Below are 18,368 nucleotides of genomic sequence, written 5' to 3' on the forward strand. Positions count from 1 at the left end.
CTTCTCATTAGTCTGGGTGAACTTGCAGGAAATCCAAAAGTTTTTTGTTGATTACATGATCAATGATACTTTGGGGGCCATCTTGACTGCACATTTGGTTCATGCTGACCGTGAGCCAGATAAAGCCCGAAGTAAAAAATGTCTAGAGTTGGCAAACCTTCACTCAATGGCCGTCGAATTTGCAAAGACTGGTGCACCAGCTGAAATGCCCAGGGTTTTGAGACCAAAGGAGTTTCCAGATTTCATGCAGAGGGTAGACAAACCCATGTATACCTCCAACAACGTACTGAGCAAGCTCTACCATGCCACTGTTGAATCAACCATGAAAGAAAGGCCAAACTTGGTCCAGTTGGAGAAGTTTTCTAAAGAAACTTACGATAATGATCTTGAAGTGGATGGTTTTGAGGCCTTCCTTGAAATTGCAGAAAAACGCAAAGACCAATATATAGAGAAAATGACTAGCTTAATGAAATTTTATGAAGCTGAGACTGAGGACGAAATGCTGACAGGTAATCTGTGGAAACGTGCTGCATATTTGCTTCGTGATAACAGGAGATATGGTGATTTTAGGGATCGGATTTTGCTCTCAATGAAGAGGCTACTAAATGAAGCCAAAGAATGGTTTGAAATGAGTTGCAAACCGCATGAACGTCAGCAGATGGCCTCAGCATGGTATCATGTTACTTATCACCCTACTTATTACCGGGAAGACTTTAATTGCTTGAGCTTTCCATGGATTGAAGGTGACTATTTGTTGAACATTAAAAAATTGAATACCGGTAAAGTTCGCATAAAAACAAGTCACAAGTAGCCAATTTGTGTTCAGGAAGAATTTAAGTTTATTATTTTCAATTCATCATTGATAGGAATTTCGTGGAATTTCGTTTGGTTCACTTTTTACTAAGTTCTAACTAGTTAAAAATCACTTTTCTAACCCAGTGGGGTTGGCCGAGTGGTTGGGCACTCGGTCTCAAAGTGGCTGTATTAGATTACTGTGGGAAACCAAAAAAAAAAAAAAAAAGCACTTTTCTAAGATATAAGTAGCGATGGGACTAGAGAAAAATCATAAATGTTAGGAAATTGACAAAGTCATTCATCAAGTTTTTAGTTGACACAGGTAAAGATATATTCCTGTAGGTGTTTAAATTCAGGTTACTCAATTTGGACATCTTATTTGAATAACAGATGAAGTTGTTCACACAAAATTTAACTCTTGGTGTATTAATTATTTAGAAAGCACTTGGTAGGAAATTAAGTAGTTTAAGAAGATGATAGTGGCCAAGAGCCTTGTCGTTAAAGCTAAACTAGTTAGCAACTCTTGATGTTTTCAAGACATTTTGGGTTTAAATCCTTCTCTCACCAATTATAACTATCAATTTATTTATTTATTTAAGGAGATAGTAGCGGCTTTCATCATAATTAAGTTCTAGATAATATCATTTCATGTTGTATCATTATATAGTATTTTTTTTTCTTCATAATTTACATCATACATATTAGGTTTCTGTAATAAAATATTAGTGTAGAATGTAGAGTAGATTTAGAGGAAGTCAATCTTTTGATGCAATGGCATATTGGTACATTGCTCCAAATAGTGTGGGTCTTTAGCTTTAGCAATCATCTATTTTAGTAATTGTTATTTCATTTACAGAATTAGCTCCTTCAATAATTATTTGGTTTTTAGTATTGCAGGTATTGTTGAAAATGAATGCAGGTTGCTTTGGTGAAGGAGGGGGTGTGTCACTACCCAACATGAAAACAACTGCCGACATGGTTGGTCGATTTGTTACATGTTCTTGCACACCTAGTGATGGATCGACTATTTCCATGGCTTTGCCTTCATTCCATTGGTCCCAAATCTATTAACAACATATTCATATTAGGCTAAATACAATACAACTGGGCTATTATTGCATATCGTTATTTCCACATGTATTTACATGTCCAATGAAATTTGAGGAGGGACCATTATGATAATAGTTGGTGTTTCTTTTGCCAGTAATGATCTCCAATAGTAACACCCCGAAACTAAATACATCGGATTTTACTAAAAATAATCCTTGCATTGCATACTTGGGTGACATATAACCGCTGTTGTAATACAATGAAAAGAAAATTATTGAGCATTGCATATTATTAAACAAAAATTAAAGAAAACTATTGAGCATAGTTCATCATTAAACAAAAATTATTCAAGAAAATCCTTTGTTCAATAACATTACACATAATACTTGAACTAATAAAAGATAAAAGTAATTTTCCAAGAGCCTGGTAATTTAATTGGAAAACCTCTTGATTTTTCCAAAGGAGGCATCCAAGTTCAGATCCCCCCTCCCAACTATTAAGTTATCAAAAAAATAAAATGAAAAATTATTTGAAAGAAGTCCATCGTTTTTGCAAAAAGGGGCAGTAGTATGTACTCCTATTAGATATAATAATGTTAGTATAGTAATTAGTTAAAAACTATAAATATATATATTTTTTCTTTAGCCCACTTACAATGTTCCAACAACACAATTTGTATTTGCTTCAATTTGATCCCCTCTAAAGATTCTAGCCATACCAAAATTTGAAATTTTTGGATTCAATGCAGTGTCAAGTAAAACATTGCTAGCCCTTAAATCTCTATGGATAATTCTTAATCTTGAGTCTTAATAAAGATATAAGATCCTTCAAGCAATTCCACAAATAATCTCAATTCTCTTTCCCCAATCTAACCATGACCTTTTTGTTACATTTGAATCAAGATATTTGAACTCAGATTAGTTTGCATTCGTGATTACATATACAATCTCAATGCTAGGAATTAAGATGTTTGAATTTGGAGGACCATTTTCGTGGTCATGATGCTTGAAGTTTATGTGAAAGGTATATGTACCAAAAATATAAGAGTCCAAGCTATTGTTTGGCAAATACTCATAAATTAACATCTTCTCTTCTCCTTGAACACAACAACCTAAAATTCTCACAAGTTCCTGTGCTGGAGTTTAGCAATTAGCACAACTTCATTTTTGAACGGTTATATTCCTTGTGTTGAGTTTTTTTGATAGTCTTTTCACAGCTATTTCCATTCCATTTTGTAGCAAATCCCTAAAATAAAAATCCATAGGTCATTTATCATGGTACACAATTGTTGACAGAAATTTAATTCAGTTAATTATTCGGGCAAACACAATTTCACCTAATGAAGTTGTACACGTAAAATTATTAATGCACCTAAACATTCACGATGGATTTTCCAACGCATTAACGCACAAGAACTAAGATTAAGCTATTTTACCTTATAAATTGAGCCAAAGCCACCTTTACCAAGCAGGATAGCAACAGAGAAATTATCTGTGGCTGCAATAATGTATTTTAGATCAAATACTGGCAAATTTGAATCTCTTCTAGTTCTATCATGGTCCCTTCTACTTGTAGAGTCTTCTAAGTTTGGTAAACTATAGGCACCAGATTCATATGAATCTGCGCTTTGCCTCTTCCCTATTATAAAACAACTAACAAATAATTAGTTAAGATGTTTTTCCTCTAACTTCTACAAATTTGAAAATCATCTGAGTTGAGGATTTTTTCTTCTCTCTCTCTCTCCATGTGAATGAGAGAATGCACATTCTGTTTATTTTCTAATAAACATTCCTCCTCATTCCTTTGATGAAATGGAGGTAAATATTGCTTTCATCCCTATCTTTGAGAAAGGACAAATAAAAGTTGAACGGTATATTAATAAAGTTTTATATATCTTTACTTTCCATTCATTCTTCTATAAACTCCTAAAAGCACTAGGAAAAAAAATCATATTCTATTTCAGGTTATTCCATTCTTTTAGAAACTCATAAATTTGTAGTTTTTTTTTTTTTTTAACATTTTTTTATAGAACTAAGGTAGTTTTTAATTTTTGTTACCCTTTAATTTTAAATATACTAAAACCTATATCTTTTAATAAATACTATGTAGATAATCTACCAAAAATAAGTAAAAGCCAAATGCACTCTTGAGTCAGCTTACTAGCATTTTTTTTACTAGACTTAGTTGTAAAAAATAAGTGAAAAGAAACTACTTCAATTCAAACAAAAGACTGATGAAAGACTTGCTTACCTCTTTTCTTCTTCACTACCAACCAATACACAATAGAGACCACAAAAAGAACCATTACAGCACCAGGAACTCCCAGAATTGCCAACATCCTTGTTTTTCAAGCAGGACCATTTTTCTTGGCATATTGAGCTAAGGTAGAAAAAAAAATATAAATATAAATATATACTTATTTATTTATTATTCATTATTCATAGTGACCTCATAATTTGTTTTCACTCTCAATTTTTGATGTTGAAATTTTTGATAATTGTAAAGAAGGAAAATAATTTTATTATTAATTTGGAGTTGCAAAGCATTAAAATTTCCCTCGCCTATTGAGTTCTTGATAGGAAAAAAAAAAAAGGGTTTGTTGATAGGACTACAGAGGAAATAAAGAGGGGAGAATTTGGTAAAGGGTTTGGAGATGTTATGGTCTACAACATTTTGTTAAAATAGTGGTTGAATAATTAAATCCTCACTTTCTTAATAATTTATGTTTTCTGAGACAAATGGTAGTTATTTCAATGCTAAGGACTAGAGCTTAGGGGTCGAGTTCTGGCTGAAAAATTCTTTCTAGAATTCATTTTTGTGTATAACTGTAGTAATATAGCTTCAAACTTTTAATGGAAAACAAATTGGCAATCAGAGCAACCTTGGGCTTCAAATATTGCACTTTTGGGTTGCTAGAATAGGTATGGTACCCACAGCAAAAGTGTCAATACCATCTTCATGTGGTAGGGCCTGGAAGTGAGTTGGATATCATTTATGGTTTGCAACTAGATGGCCATGTATAGCCTAATATACATATTATTACACACTAAAGATGTTTTTTTTTTGGCAGCCAGTCATAGAATGAATAAGAAACAAGAAGGATGTCTTTTAACCTTTCAGGAAAAAGGGGAGAAACTTATTGTTAGTTTTTATGACAGATTCCTGTCTCACTTTCCTTTGCTTATTGGGAGATAATCTACATTCTAGTTGTATTTATCTTCCACCTTATTTGTTACTCTTTTTTAGGTTCAAGTGTTCTTTACATTTAGATATTAGCCATATGAGATCAGATCAACATTTTTAGCACAATCCATAAGGTGATTCTTCCCTGACATTATAAGATGATACTAAAACTTATTTTCATTGTATTACATTTATACGTTCCTTTACTTTTTTCGATTCTATGGTTGCAATTAAACTTGGAGATCTCAGTTGGCAAATCAATGAATTTATCATCATTGCCCATAAGCACCTAACTTTTTTTTTTGGAGAAATAATTACAATATGCTGCTAACTCCTTAATCCGAACCCTTTTCCCCCTAGATCCCCAAGCACTTTGTGCATGGGGAGTTGCTAATTTAGCTATAAGGCATTTGGCTATAAGCACTTGACTCTTGGTAATGATTTCATTACAAGTCTTGGACTATACCATTTTATTAGCAGGAGTATTACACATTGATTTTTAAAAAATAGTATATATATATATTTTATATAAGATTTAGAGGAAGTTAATCTTGATGCTGAAATGGTGTCTTAGTACAACGCAGAAACAGCCTGGGGCTTTAGTGACCATCAATTAAAGAAATTGTTACTTCATTTACAGAATTGACCTTTTTACTAGTTGATCCGTCTTTACTATTATAAGAACTCTTCAAAATAAATGCAAGTCGTTTTGGAGAACGAAGGAGTGTGTCATTAACCAACATGAAAACAACTACTGCCATAGTTGGTTGATCTATTGGATGATCTTCCACCCATAAAAACCCAATTTGAATGCATCTGATAACTTCAATAGCAGGGCACGTCTCACCTAGTGATGAATCAACTATTTCCATAGCTTTGCCTTCTCACCATAGGTCCCAAACCTACAAACAACATATTCATTATATCAGGAAATATAAAATGAGGCTAATATTGTAAGTCACTCTTTGCATATGTACTTACATGTCCAATTAAATTTGAAGAGGGATTGTCATGATAATAATTTACTATTCCTTTTACCACTTATGATCTCTAGTAGCAACACCCCGAATCTAAATACATTAGACTTTATTGAAAATAGTCCTAGGATTGCGTATTCTTGTGACATATAACTACTGTAGCAAAAAAATGAAAAGGGAACTACTGAGCCTTGCTTATTATTCAACAAAAATTGAGAAATAAAGCTCTAACTGTGTGCACCAATGATGCAATAAAGTGGAAACTATTAATAAGTTTTTATCTTGGGACAGACTTACTATGTTCCAATGATGCAATTTGTCTTTGCTTCAATTTGGTCCCCTCCAAAGATTCTAGCAATACCGAAGTTTGAAATTTTTGGATTCAGTGCAGTATCAAGTAGGACATTGCTAGACTTTGAATCTCTATGGATAGCTCTTAATCTTGAGTCTTGATGAAGATATAAAATTCCTCGAGCAATCCCACAAATAATCTCCAACCGTTTTCCCCAATCTAAACATGACCGTTTTGTGTCATCTAAAATAAGAGACAAGAACTTAGATCAGACTGCATGGACGCTTAAGTGTTTATTCTTTATACTAGGAATTCACCCATTTGTAATGGACCTGTTCTGATGATGATGCAAGAAGTACATATAAAAAAAAAAAAAAGACATACCAGAAAGGACAAAGTCCAAGCTCTTGTTAGGCATGTACACATAGATTAACATTTTCTCTTCTTCACTTCTAGCTTGCACACACTTTTTTCTTCTATAATCTCGATGTTGGAAAGAATGTCTCATGGAGCTGAAAGCAATGCGCTTTTCAAATATTAAGTGACTAAAATCAAGAAACTTATGACAAAGAATTGATTTTGACATACCCATCTGTAAAAAAACATGTTTAGAATATCATATGAAACCAAGCAAAAAGATAGTAATTTGGTATACCCACCTCCTCAGTCATTTCTCTGTGCTCCATATTTTGGTTCTAACTACGAGACCGAAGCAACTCCTACATCATCTTTCAAGAGAATTAGTCCAGTACTTATGCTTATAGTAATACTAGCAGTACTCTTCTTCATCTATGGTCTTTCAAAAAGATGGGATGCTTCCTACGTGTAGTCATGCTTTTCATCGAGTGTATAGATATATGGCTTCTTACAGACTCAACATGACCTCTAGGTAGAGGGACTCTATTGGGCTTTGGCAATCCTATGGAAATTCCAACACTTAATTTTGCGGTTTCGAGGGAGCAATCAAGTAGGTCTCCTAATGATGGAGAGAATAGGTCTTCTAGTAGTTAGAAGCCAATAAATATAAAAGGAGCTGTTGGTGAAAAGAGAGTAATTTGATTTTCTGTGAGACTTGGGAAGTTCAGAAGCTTACATGATGGAGTAGGGGAAGGAAGAAGGGGAAACAAGTCGCTGTAATTTGGATGCTAGAAGTCGTTATTCAATCTTAATGGGTACATTTCACACTTTTTAGTAAGTGGTTGATGATTCAAATCTACAAATGCATTGTCTGATGGTAGTGGTGTTGGTGATGGAGGTAGTAATGTGAAGCATGTCAATGAAAGAGAATACCTTGCAAAATTTTCAGATAACAGGGATGTGGAGGGGAAAAAAAATCAGTGGCCACACAAAAGGCGAGAGCTTCTCCGTATCCAAGATCTGGCTATGGTCAAAGAAGAGCAGATTTCCAAGTTCTACAAACAATCGTATGGATTTGTTGCCTTCGTTAATGCAAGTATCCCAATAATAACGATGAAACTCATGCTTTGTAAAAGGTGTATGACTAAATTTTTTTGTGTGCTCTCTTGATTAATCAATCACACACATATAAGCTAGTAATGTTGTGTCATGTTTTTCTTATTTCTAGTTATATTGGAAAGATATACCTCTTATTTAAAAAATTTCTCATGTTTTGCCAAAAGTTTCAAGGGCAAGTTCCATTGCATGCATTTTATTTTATTTTTGATAGGTCCATAGCTTGCATCCTGTTGCAATAATGAAATTCAAGACTGTTCGAGAAGTGTGGGGAGAAAGGCCCAATTGTAACAAACGGGCCTGTGATAGTAAGGCCTAATATCCAAAGGAGGAGTCAGAGAAAAAAAGTATGGCCCACTCAGGCAAAGCAAGCCCAACCTTGATAAATCCTGAAGGTATACTAAGGAGCCGGGGAGGAAAAGGGAGGAAGCATGATCATCAATGACTCAAAGTGGAACCATGTGAGGGCCAACACCTCCTCATCAAGTTTTTGAGGATCTCTTCTTAGCTACATTTGAAGTTAGACAAGCGACTGTATGGATCAAAGAACAAACAAATCCAACGGCTCAACGGAGGAAACATCTTCGTTAAGCAACTATCCCTTTCACGTTAAATGACATCCACTCACTAACAGTATCGCATTTATTGTTGAATGACCCATTAAGACAATACCTAATATCATTTTTTCCACCCACTTTCACCTCAAAAGAAGGGAGAAATTGGGGATGGGACAAGTATGTCCTTCACTCACCATACACCCTACAAGTAGATGGTGAAGGAACAACCTCCAATATAAATAGGGACTAATCCCTTATGAGAAGGGATCCAGAAAAATTCAAGTGATAAAAGTGTAAGAGCAATTGAGAGTGAAAAGCTATATTTATCATACCAATCCTTGGGATCCAAAGGAAATATTCGTTAATCAGATCTTAATCAAGTTCTTCATTCTATTATGTGCATTTTCTCAATCCTTTTGGGATCTTTTACTTGATTAAGCACTTGACCCATACTTAATATATTAATTGTGTCGGTAATTTAAGTAGTATTTACTTAAAAACATTTTTGACCCACACAAGACAAATTTTTTTTTCCTCTAAATTTTTTTGGGGCATATAAAAAAATGAGTTCGCGAAAGATATGGCCTTCTTTTATTAAAGCTAACAACATGTCAATTACACAAAGGAGGTTGGTTGGTAAGAATTGGGGACTAACATTTCGGATGTCGTTGGACCTTCTTAAAGCTAGAATTGACTTTGGCCCCCCAAAACGAGACAAGCATTTTGGATCTTCACCTAAATAATTACTTCTCTCCACTGTACCATGGTCTTTTTTTGTTAGGCAGCATTCAGTCGAAGACAATTCTATGAATCAGATTAGCTAAGATGGTGTTAATTGCAACCTATCAATTAATTAAACATAGACTTTCACTTTTCGAGAATGAAAAGTCAAGGAAGTCCTTTGAAAACAGGCTTATTTACTATTAGCACCTACAACTTTCTATGCACTGCTTAAATGTTTTCTTTTTTCATACGTTTATAATAAAAATCTAATGCAACATGAAGATATAAATTGGTTGAAATTTGGGTATGGTTAATCATTTAGGGAGGCCAGAATTAGGTTTGTATTGTTGTGCTATGTGTATAAAGTTTTCCCTTTTGGTGAAAGTGCTAAAGAAAAAAAAAATCATGATTGACAATTGTTTTTCCATCATGCTTTTGAGGCTTGGAGTTCTTTCCCTTTTCGTTATTACTAAAAAACTCATCCTTTGAACTAAAGTCCTCCTTTTAGTATTAGATATGGGAGGGGGAGATCTTGAAAGTGGTAAGAAGATTTATGGTCATAATAGCTTTTTTTTCTCTCTCTCTCATGCTGGGCCTTAGCTTCAAACAGTTACTATAGGAGGTTTTTCCAGTATTCTTCTATTTCTCATCCTTGGTTCTCTTTGTTCAACTATATCACAATGAGTATCCGGGTTTTTTTTTTTTTTTTGGATAAACAGGAGTTGTTACATCTAGCAAGCAAGAAAGTCCAGAAATTCTAATTCCTCCTTCTCCGATTTATATTTCTTGCAAATATTACGGAAAAGATCAAAGAAATTCAACCTATAGCAGTTTTGTGGGAAATGGAAAGATCTGTGAACAACAAAGGATGCTATTTTACAACAAAATGTTACAAGCTATGGCCACCAAAACAATTAATAGAGGGACCTGCATGACAAGGCTGAGTACAGAAATTATGATTGCCAATGTTAAATATTAGCTATGATATGTTCCATATTGAATATGGTTGAATATATGTGGAAGAGGAAGCATAAAATAGAAACATAAGAACACAAGGCTTACGTAGTTACAGCCTATGTCCACGGAAAAAAACCCTTAAGGGCTACATCTTTATTATATAAGAATGTTGTACAAAACTTGTGTTATAATGAACCATAACATGGGTATATATAGTAGACTAAACCGAAACTAATAGACTTCTAATACAAGTAAGAGACTTGACTTGCACACAAAGTAAGATTAAGCTTGAGTTTATGCTAATAGGCTAATATATCTTTAACAGCCAAAACTTGATAAAAATCATTACGATTTGCCAAAATCACATTTTATGACAAGAGAACTAGTCTAATAAGCAGATTTTGTTCATGTGTATAAGAAGCAGCATAAAAGCCAGACTACGCCATGTTGTTGTAATGTAATGCATTAGTATTGTTCACCATGCATAATAAACAAGAACGATGTTTGTCAACCTTTCAGGCAAAAGGGAGAAAATTTTGTTAGTTTTTAAGATAGAGTTCTGTCTCAATTTCCCTTGCTATAGGAAGATAATATCTACCCTGAAGTTATATATTTATCTCCCACCTTATTCATTACTCTTGTTTATGTTCAAATGTACTTTCCATTTGGAAATAATACCTTGACATTATAAAATGATACTAACAATTACCAGCAGTGTATTAGATTTATAGATTCCTTTACCCTTTTTCGGATTCCTTGGTTGCACTTAAACTTGGATATCTCAGTTGGCAAACCAATGAAGTTATCATCACTGACCATAAGCACTTAACTCTTGATGTACAAAATTTTATGAAGCACACATTAAGCATTATTGAGACAGTGGTGATTTCATTACAAGTTTTGTACTATACCATTTTAATAGCAGTGGTATTACGCATTTTTTATTTTTAAAAAACAACTTTACATTATACATACTATGTTATACAAGAAAAATAATTGTGTAGAGTAGACTTGAGGAACTCATTCCTATGTTGTAATGGTCTATAACAAATATGAACACACCACTGAAATTAGTCTGGGATTTTAGCGACCATCAAGTTGGTGATTTCATTACAAGTTTTGTACTATACCATTTTAATAGCAGTGGTATTACGCATTTTTTATTTTTAAAAAACAACTTTACATTATACATACTATGTTATACAAGAAAAATAATTGTGTAGAGTAGACTTGAGGAACTCATTCCTATGTTGTAATGGTCTATAACAAATATGAACACACCACTGAAATTAGTCTGGGATTTTAGCGACCATCAAGTTTAGAAATTGTTAATTCATTTACAGAATTAGATGCTTTGCTAGTTGATCTATCTGTACTATTATAAGTACCCTTCAAAATAAATGCGGGTTGTTTTGGAGAAGGAAGAGGTGTGTCACTACCCAACATGAAAACAATTGTTGACATGGTAGGTCGGTCTATTGCATGTTCTTGCACACACAAAAGCCCAATTTGAATGCATCTTGAAACTTCACTAGCAGGGTATATCTCACCTAGTAACAAGTCGACTATATTCGTGGCATTGCCTTCTCTCCATAGGTCCCAAACCTGCAAACAACATATTCATCATAGTAGGCCCAACAATATAAGCCTAATTTTGTAGTCATTGTTTGCACATGTACTTACATGTCCAATCAAATTTGAGGAAGGACCATCATGAACATAAGCACTGTTCTTTTTACCAATAATTATCTCTAGTAGCAAGATCCCAAAGCTATATACATCAGACTTTATTGAATATAGTCCTTGCATTGCATACTCTGGTGACATATAACCACTGTCATAGCACAATGAAAAAGAAAATATTAAGCCTTTCATTATTCCCAAAAAAAAAAAAAAAAAAAGATCAAAGATAGCCTTAGGGCACTAACATAGCATGTAACATTTGAATTAGCACAATAGGGAAAAAATTATGAAAATCTCCTTATATTTTTTCTTACAAAAGTTTGAAGCTTGTACCCTCTTCTTAGATAAAAAATGGTAGTCAAGTAATTAGTTGAAAAGTATAAATATATCCCTTTTTTTCTTTTTTTCTAGTACACTTACTATGTTCCAACAATGCAATTTGTATTTGCTTCAATTTCGTCCTCTCCAACAATTCTAGCCATTCCAAAATCTGAAATTTTTGGATTTAATGTATTGTCAAGTAGAACATTGCTGGCCTTTAAATCTCTATGAATAATTCTTAATCTTGAATCTTGATAAAGATATAAGAGTCCTCGAGCAATTCCACAAATAATCTCAAATCGCTTTCCCCAGTCTAAGCTTAACCTTTTTGTTTCATCTAAAAAGAAATGAGAACTTGGATTAGATTGCATTTCTGCTTACTTGCCCTATGTATATAATATAATCTCACTTCTAGGATATGATATGTTTGTAATTGGAGGATGTGAAAAGAAGACATACCAAAAATGAAAGAGTCCAAGCTTTTATTTGGCAAGTACTCATAGATCAACATCTTCTCTTCTCCATGAATGCAACAACCTAAAATTTTCACAAGATTCCTATGTTGGAGTTTAGCAATTAATGCAACTTCATTTTTGAACTGTTCTATTCCTTGTCCAGAGCATTTTGATAGTCTTTTTACAGCGATTTCCATTCCATTTTGTAGCAAATCCTGCAATTATAGTCCAAATTTCATTTTGTCATAGTGCACAACTGTTGAGAGAAAGTTAACTTAGAGAATTATATGGACAAGCTCAATTTCATCTAACAAAGTTATGCTCTATGAATTTTCTTTTCTTAACCATTTGTGACGGAATTTTTTATGCAAATTTTGAGGCTTGTTCAAGGAGACTACCTTATAAACTGAGCCAAAACCACCTTTACCAAGCTTGTTAGCAACAGAGAAGTTATCTGTGGCTGCAATAATTGTTCTTAGATCAAATAATGGTGAATTTGAATTTCTTGTAGTTCCATCAAGGTCCCTTCTACTTGGGGAGTCTTCAAAGTATGGTAAATTGGAGGCAACACTATTTGAATATGCGTTTTGCCTCTTATCTGTCATAAAGCAAGTAACAAATATTGCTAGTTAACTTATTTGTCCAATCAAGATTCAAGAATTCTCACACAAAAGTCCAACTTAATAAAACTGAGAAAATACACTAATATAAAAGAAAGAAACAAAGGAAAATAAGAGGAAAAATTGAGTTTATAATTTTTAGCTTATCATTGACAGAAAATCCCATTGGGTTTCTTTTATTGACCTTGTCAAGATCTTTAGATAGTTGGCTGATTCTATGACAATTTTCCTTGTATTTTTTGAACATTTGTTTTGTATGTCAATACTTAAAATGGGATGTATTTTGTATTACGATCAAGAGGCTTCAAGCTGAACTTGAAAGTGCATTCTACAACTTGACACTTTGTCAAGCAAAAATGCCAAAACTAGAGAGAAATTTGTTACTCTCTCTCTCTCTCTCTCTCTCTCTCTCTCTCTCTCTCTCTCTTTTCTTTCTTTTTTCTATTTTATTTTATTTTATTTTTTACTGTGCCAACCTTTTGTCCATTTATTTAAGCTTCATTTTCCGCGAAATTTGACAACCAAAAATTCCAAATTGAAGTGTTAGTGAGCCAAGATAAGCCCAAGTTCATATACCCGTTTCTCTCTACCTTCTCCCTCTCTACAAATTCAAACACTATGAGAGGAGATTAAATCCTTCATACATAAGTATCCTTCAAAGAATTTGTGTTGTTTGAAAATTTGGGAAGCATTGGAGCCACCATGGTACATCCAACTTGAAGGTTGCTATTGGAGGACAATTACAGATCGGAGTTAGCGTGGACATAGGATTCGTGGAGTCGGTTGCTAATAGGAGTTTGGAGGGATTTATTAGGGTCATATTTGTTATGTGTTGGCATATCCTTTGACAAAATGCATTTTACTTGTAATTGGGTAGATCTAAGATGTGTTTATGATATCAAGAAGTGTGTTGATAAGTACAGACAAGTGATATCAATGAAGACATGAAGATTGAACCAAGAAACAAGTAAAGAAAAGCTGGAATAGTGAAGCTCGACACTAGTCTTTACATAAGCTAGACACTAACACCTATCGAGACTTAATGAAGAAATCTCGACACTAGCTCAACACCTCTCGATCTATCGAGTTATGCAAATCCAGAATTCTCAGTTAGAATTTCAGCCATGATAACTTAGATTGCTAGGTTTTCATTCACTAAACTCCTAGAGGATATAAAACTTTATTTTAAAGTCATCAATGACATAGAGACTCAGATTAGAGACCTTATATATTCTTAGAAAAGCTATTGCATTCTTATGAGTCTTAGAGTTTTGTAACTAAGTGCTTCTAGATTCTCAACGTATTTTGAAGTGAAGAACTTTGCATCCAACAACAAACATCAGTAGTTGAGAAGTCAAACACTAGGATCCATGCAAAAAGGAAGAAGTCTCTACAAGATCAATTCCAATTAAGTATCAGAGTGAAGGTTCAAATATAGGTTGATATTTTGGTATAGGTCAGGATAGTGGTAAGATTTCTTATACTTGTAACTACTTGATTATTAATTAGTTGATTTTTGGGAATGGTAACCTGAAAATCACCCGGTGGGGTTTTTGCCCTGTGAAAGGTTTTCCCCATTAGTTAACAAATCACCATGTCAATTTAATTTCCATTATACTTTAATTTATTTGGTGATTTGTGTGTGCCTCCATGATTTTCATGTAATTTGACCAACTTAATCAACTTGGGTAATTGAATTAATTAACCGAGGTCAATCTACAATCCAACATGATTGAGTACATAGATACTACTATACTTGGAGGGTTTTGTATGATTTATGTATCACAACTATCTACTCTAGTGGATCGTTTTTAGCGGTGAGGTTGCAAAGAGGTTTTTATGCCTGACACTTGAGTCTTCTTCTTCAGTAACACATTCATGTGTAATGGTTGTGTTATTCTCCTTTTGATTTTTTATGGGTTCTTCATTTTATATGTTTATCCATGCTTATTGATCATCCATGCTCATGTTAATTGGTTTATCACGTAAATTTGGACTTCATTGTTAGACTAGCCTGAAATTAACTAAGTTGTATTTAAAATTTGGGGTCTAAATTAATACCATAATTGAAGTTGGTATTTCTCATACCTCGAACAAGTTAACAACTCTCAAACATATCGTTAGAGTCATCTTAGGGGCATTTGTTCACCAGCCTTAGAAATGAAGAAATAAGTTAAAAAGAAGCTGCTTTAAACAAAAGAGTGAGTAAATATTTGCTTACCTTTTTTGTTTCTCCTTACCAACCAATATACAACCAAGACCATAAGAAGAAACATTACTGCAACAAAAACTCCCAGAATTGTCAACATCCTCTTTTTCCGAGTAAGACCATTTTTCTGAGCATATTGAGCTAAGGTAAAAAAGAAGTATTACTAAGTTATGTGATAAACTATTACTAAGTTTAGAGAATACGAGACATATCTATGATATCACATTTGAAAAAGAAAAACATATTAAGAAAGAGAGAGACGTGGTTGAAACTTAGCACATCTTATGTTCACAATTGAAAAACTTTAGGACATATTTGGTTGACTGTAATGGTAATTATATAGGAATACAAATAGGTATTACAAGGAATACAGGACATTATAATGTAATACTTATTACTATTCATTTGTTTGGTGGTAACATAATAATAGAACCCTAAAGACAATTGAATGAAAGCATTTTAAATCAAAATTCAGATATATTTTAGGAAATATCTTACCCATAAAATTATATTTCCTATATAATAATATTTTTCAAATTTGAAAGAGAGATTTATTATTTTTTAATAATTTATTATTTTGGTAATTATTATGAGCATATAGAAAGTTTGTTTATTTGGAAATATAATAATTTTAGAAATTTATACACCTAGCAAGTAATAATTATTATAACATTTTTAGAGATGAATAGTTTTTCTTTATTTTAAAGAATGACTATTCATAAGGAATGATTATTCCTTGTAATAAAAATATAACTAAACTACTGACTAGCTAAATCAAAGGAATAATTATTACATTACAATGTCTATTACAGTCTACCAAACATACCCTAAATGTCTATATCTTTACCATAGAACTTTGTGTATTACAATAAAACCCATTAAATGGTATATATGTTAGACTAACCCCAATTAAGTTAAGATTTCTATTACAATTATGATTAGAATTCACTATAACATTTGGACTATGATAACACAATGGACTTGGGTTTTCATATTTTATGATTAATATTTTATTTCTAGTGTCTATAGTGACCAGATAATTTAAACTTTTAAATGTATGGAATGAAATATTTCTTTAAGTTTATAATATTTAATTTGAACTATATTAATGTATTTTGAATGCAAAGAATTATTTCTCTAACAATATATGACTCTAAACCAAAATTAAAATCAGTAGTATAACAAAAATAACATGTTGAATTAGGAATAGGATTCCTAATATATTTTGGGGTAGAATAATACAACAGGTTGACCTTTGACCAAGATAACACAATAGGTTTGGGTTTCAACTATTTCTGTAGCACAAATAATGTAACTTACAATTTGGGTTGTATGTATTCTTCATTACATGTGAGATTTTGGTGACAAAAGAGGGAAACATATATACAATTGATTTCCAAAGGACAAATATTTTGTCTTATGCATTGGACATTACATAATATGTTAAAAAGATAAGTAGATGAAATTTTCATTACATAGTATGAGTTAAAACTTTGTAAAAGACAAGAACATGAAACTTTGTAAAGACAAAGGGGTTACCTAGTACAACTGAATCCACACGTATGTATAAATCTTGCCCTGTATCAGAATACGTTCTTGTGTCCACCAAGTTCCCATGCCATGTCAAGCATCCAATCCCTCCCTCACTCTCATTGGCACTAGCATAAGCCATACAAGAACAATTCCTCAAACATTGTTGCTCACACTTTGTCAGACTCAAACTCATATCTGCACGCGCTATTGAAGTATCTGGTACCTTCACACGTGCCAATTTCACAAACCCTTCTCCATTATTGCAAGTGGACATTCCTTGCTTACTCACACACCCACCCGATGCGTCTCTCAAGTACCAATCACGGGGCAACTTGGGTTCTAACCCAGGTAAGCATGTGCACTCAAACTTTTCCCCATTATATGGGTCACAATAACTATTTGGACCACAACCCAAATATTTATCGCATAACTCTTGCGGGGCAGACCAGTATTCGACCCATCTTGTCTCATGCCATGTAGATCGCCGCATGGTTCCTGATTCATCCACCACCATTTTAGAGAATACTTTGGGGTCAATTAAACCATATACAATGGTGATTTCATCTTGATTACTCACATAACTAGCATTGAAGATGTACTTTGTTGTCATTTTGGGTACACCACTCCATCTTAGGCCGGTCCAAGATCCAGCACGCCATAAATTCTATATGAGTAGTTGCCGGTTCCCGGGTCATCTTTGGACTTCCAAGATGTTAGGTACCGGTTCAACCCGGTCCGTAGGTCCAGCCCGAGCTTCATAAACGGAAGCATAGTATCTTTGGGATAATCAAAGCTTTGCCATATTACCGTTTGACTGTCTTGTTGGAGCAAAACATGATTTCCTACTTCTAAGAGCTTAGCCATGGAATTGTTTGTTGGTAAGGCTGAAGTAGAAACATTAGTGGACCAAATGGGAATGGATTGGTTTTGAGTGTGGAGTACAAGGTTTCCCTGACCATTGATGGAGAGGACCCCGGACTTATCATAAAGAGGATTGTCTCTATTTGCAACCCACACAACGGTTTGTTCAATAATTTGGTTATACCAAATCCCAACGTAGCGGCGATTGGAATTTTCAGGACTGAAAAACCCAAGTGCAAAGGTTTTTTGGTATGAGACGAGAGTTTTCCCATCATCCTTAAGGGGCTGGTTTTGTGTAATGGTTTCAAAGGAAATGCAAATTGGGAAAACAAGTGAGAAAAGTAAAAGTAATACTATATTCAAGAACTGGCTAACAGGATTCATGTGGTTTTTTCAATGAAGTCTACAGACATGAAAGTCTAAAAGGAGGGGCATGTCATGAATTATTCGTGTGAGTGACTTCAATTTATTAGTTTAATGGAATTCTGGCACGCCATCGGGATCCACTCCTTCATTTATATATATCAAAAGGCTGAGGTGTAATATTTATTACTGCTAAGTTTTGCGCTACTTCAGCATTATGTTATTGGCCACATAATTATTATTTTTCTTATTTATTTTTTATTCATATATTCATATATATATATATATAAATAGAGTATTGATTTTACACATTCAT

General features: G+C 33.5%; 2 protein-coding genes and 3 pseudogenes across 2 annotated transcripts in view; 2 read left to right on the forward strand and 3 right to left on the reverse strand.

Moving 5' to 3' along the window:
• LOC111985858 (RNA-dependent RNA polymerase 2-like) overlaps positions 1 to 879 on the forward strand; it is an 8,205-nt pseudogene extending 7,326 nt beyond the window's left edge.
• LOC111985859 (RING-H2 finger protein ATL46-like) overlaps positions 1 to 7,762 on the forward strand; it is a 24,877-nt pseudogene extending 17,115 nt beyond the window's left edge.
• The window catches only part of LOC111985860 (G-type lectin S-receptor-like serine/threonine-protein kinase RKS1), a 60,809-nt gene extending 42,646 nt beyond the window's left edge, over positions 1 to 18,163 (reverse strand). Inside the window, 8 exon segments of the mRNA XM_065761365.1 lie at positions 11,558 to 11,612; positions 11,691 to 11,841; positions 12,111 to 12,348; positions 12,471 to 12,681; positions 12,865 to 13,064; positions 15,308 to 15,436; positions 16,835 to 17,488; positions 17,491 to 18,163. Of these exon segments, the coding sequence (XP_065617437.1) occupies positions 11,558 to 11,612; positions 11,691 to 11,841; positions 12,111 to 12,348; positions 12,471 to 12,681; positions 12,865 to 13,064; positions 15,308 to 15,436; positions 16,835 to 17,488; positions 17,491 to 18,073 (2,221 nt within the window). The 5' untranslated portion in view covers positions 18,074 to 18,163.
• On the reverse strand, positions 1,908 to 4,183 carry LOC111985857 (G-type lectin S-receptor-like serine/threonine-protein kinase RKS1; annotated as a pseudogene).
• On the reverse strand, positions 5,592 to 11,101 carry LOC136062396 (G-type lectin S-receptor-like serine/threonine-protein kinase At4g03230). The gene is given in 5 exon segments (XM_065761399.1): positions 5,592 to 5,930; positions 6,010 to 6,039; positions 6,041 to 6,161; positions 6,303 to 6,540; positions 6,682 to 11,101. Coding segments are annotated over 5 exon segments (900 nt in total). The 5' UTR covers positions 6,890 to 11,101; the 3' UTR covers positions 5,592 to 5,627.
• Positions 18,164 to 18,368: the final 205 nt, after the last annotated feature.

The sequence above is a fragment of the Quercus suber genome, unplaced genomic scaffold, assembly GCF_002906115.3.
Source record: "Quercus suber isolate HL8 unplaced genomic scaffold, Cork oak 2.0 scaffold_2, whole genome shotgun sequence".
NCBI lineage: Eukaryota > Viridiplantae > Streptophyta > Magnoliopsida > Fagales > Fagaceae > Quercus > Quercus suber.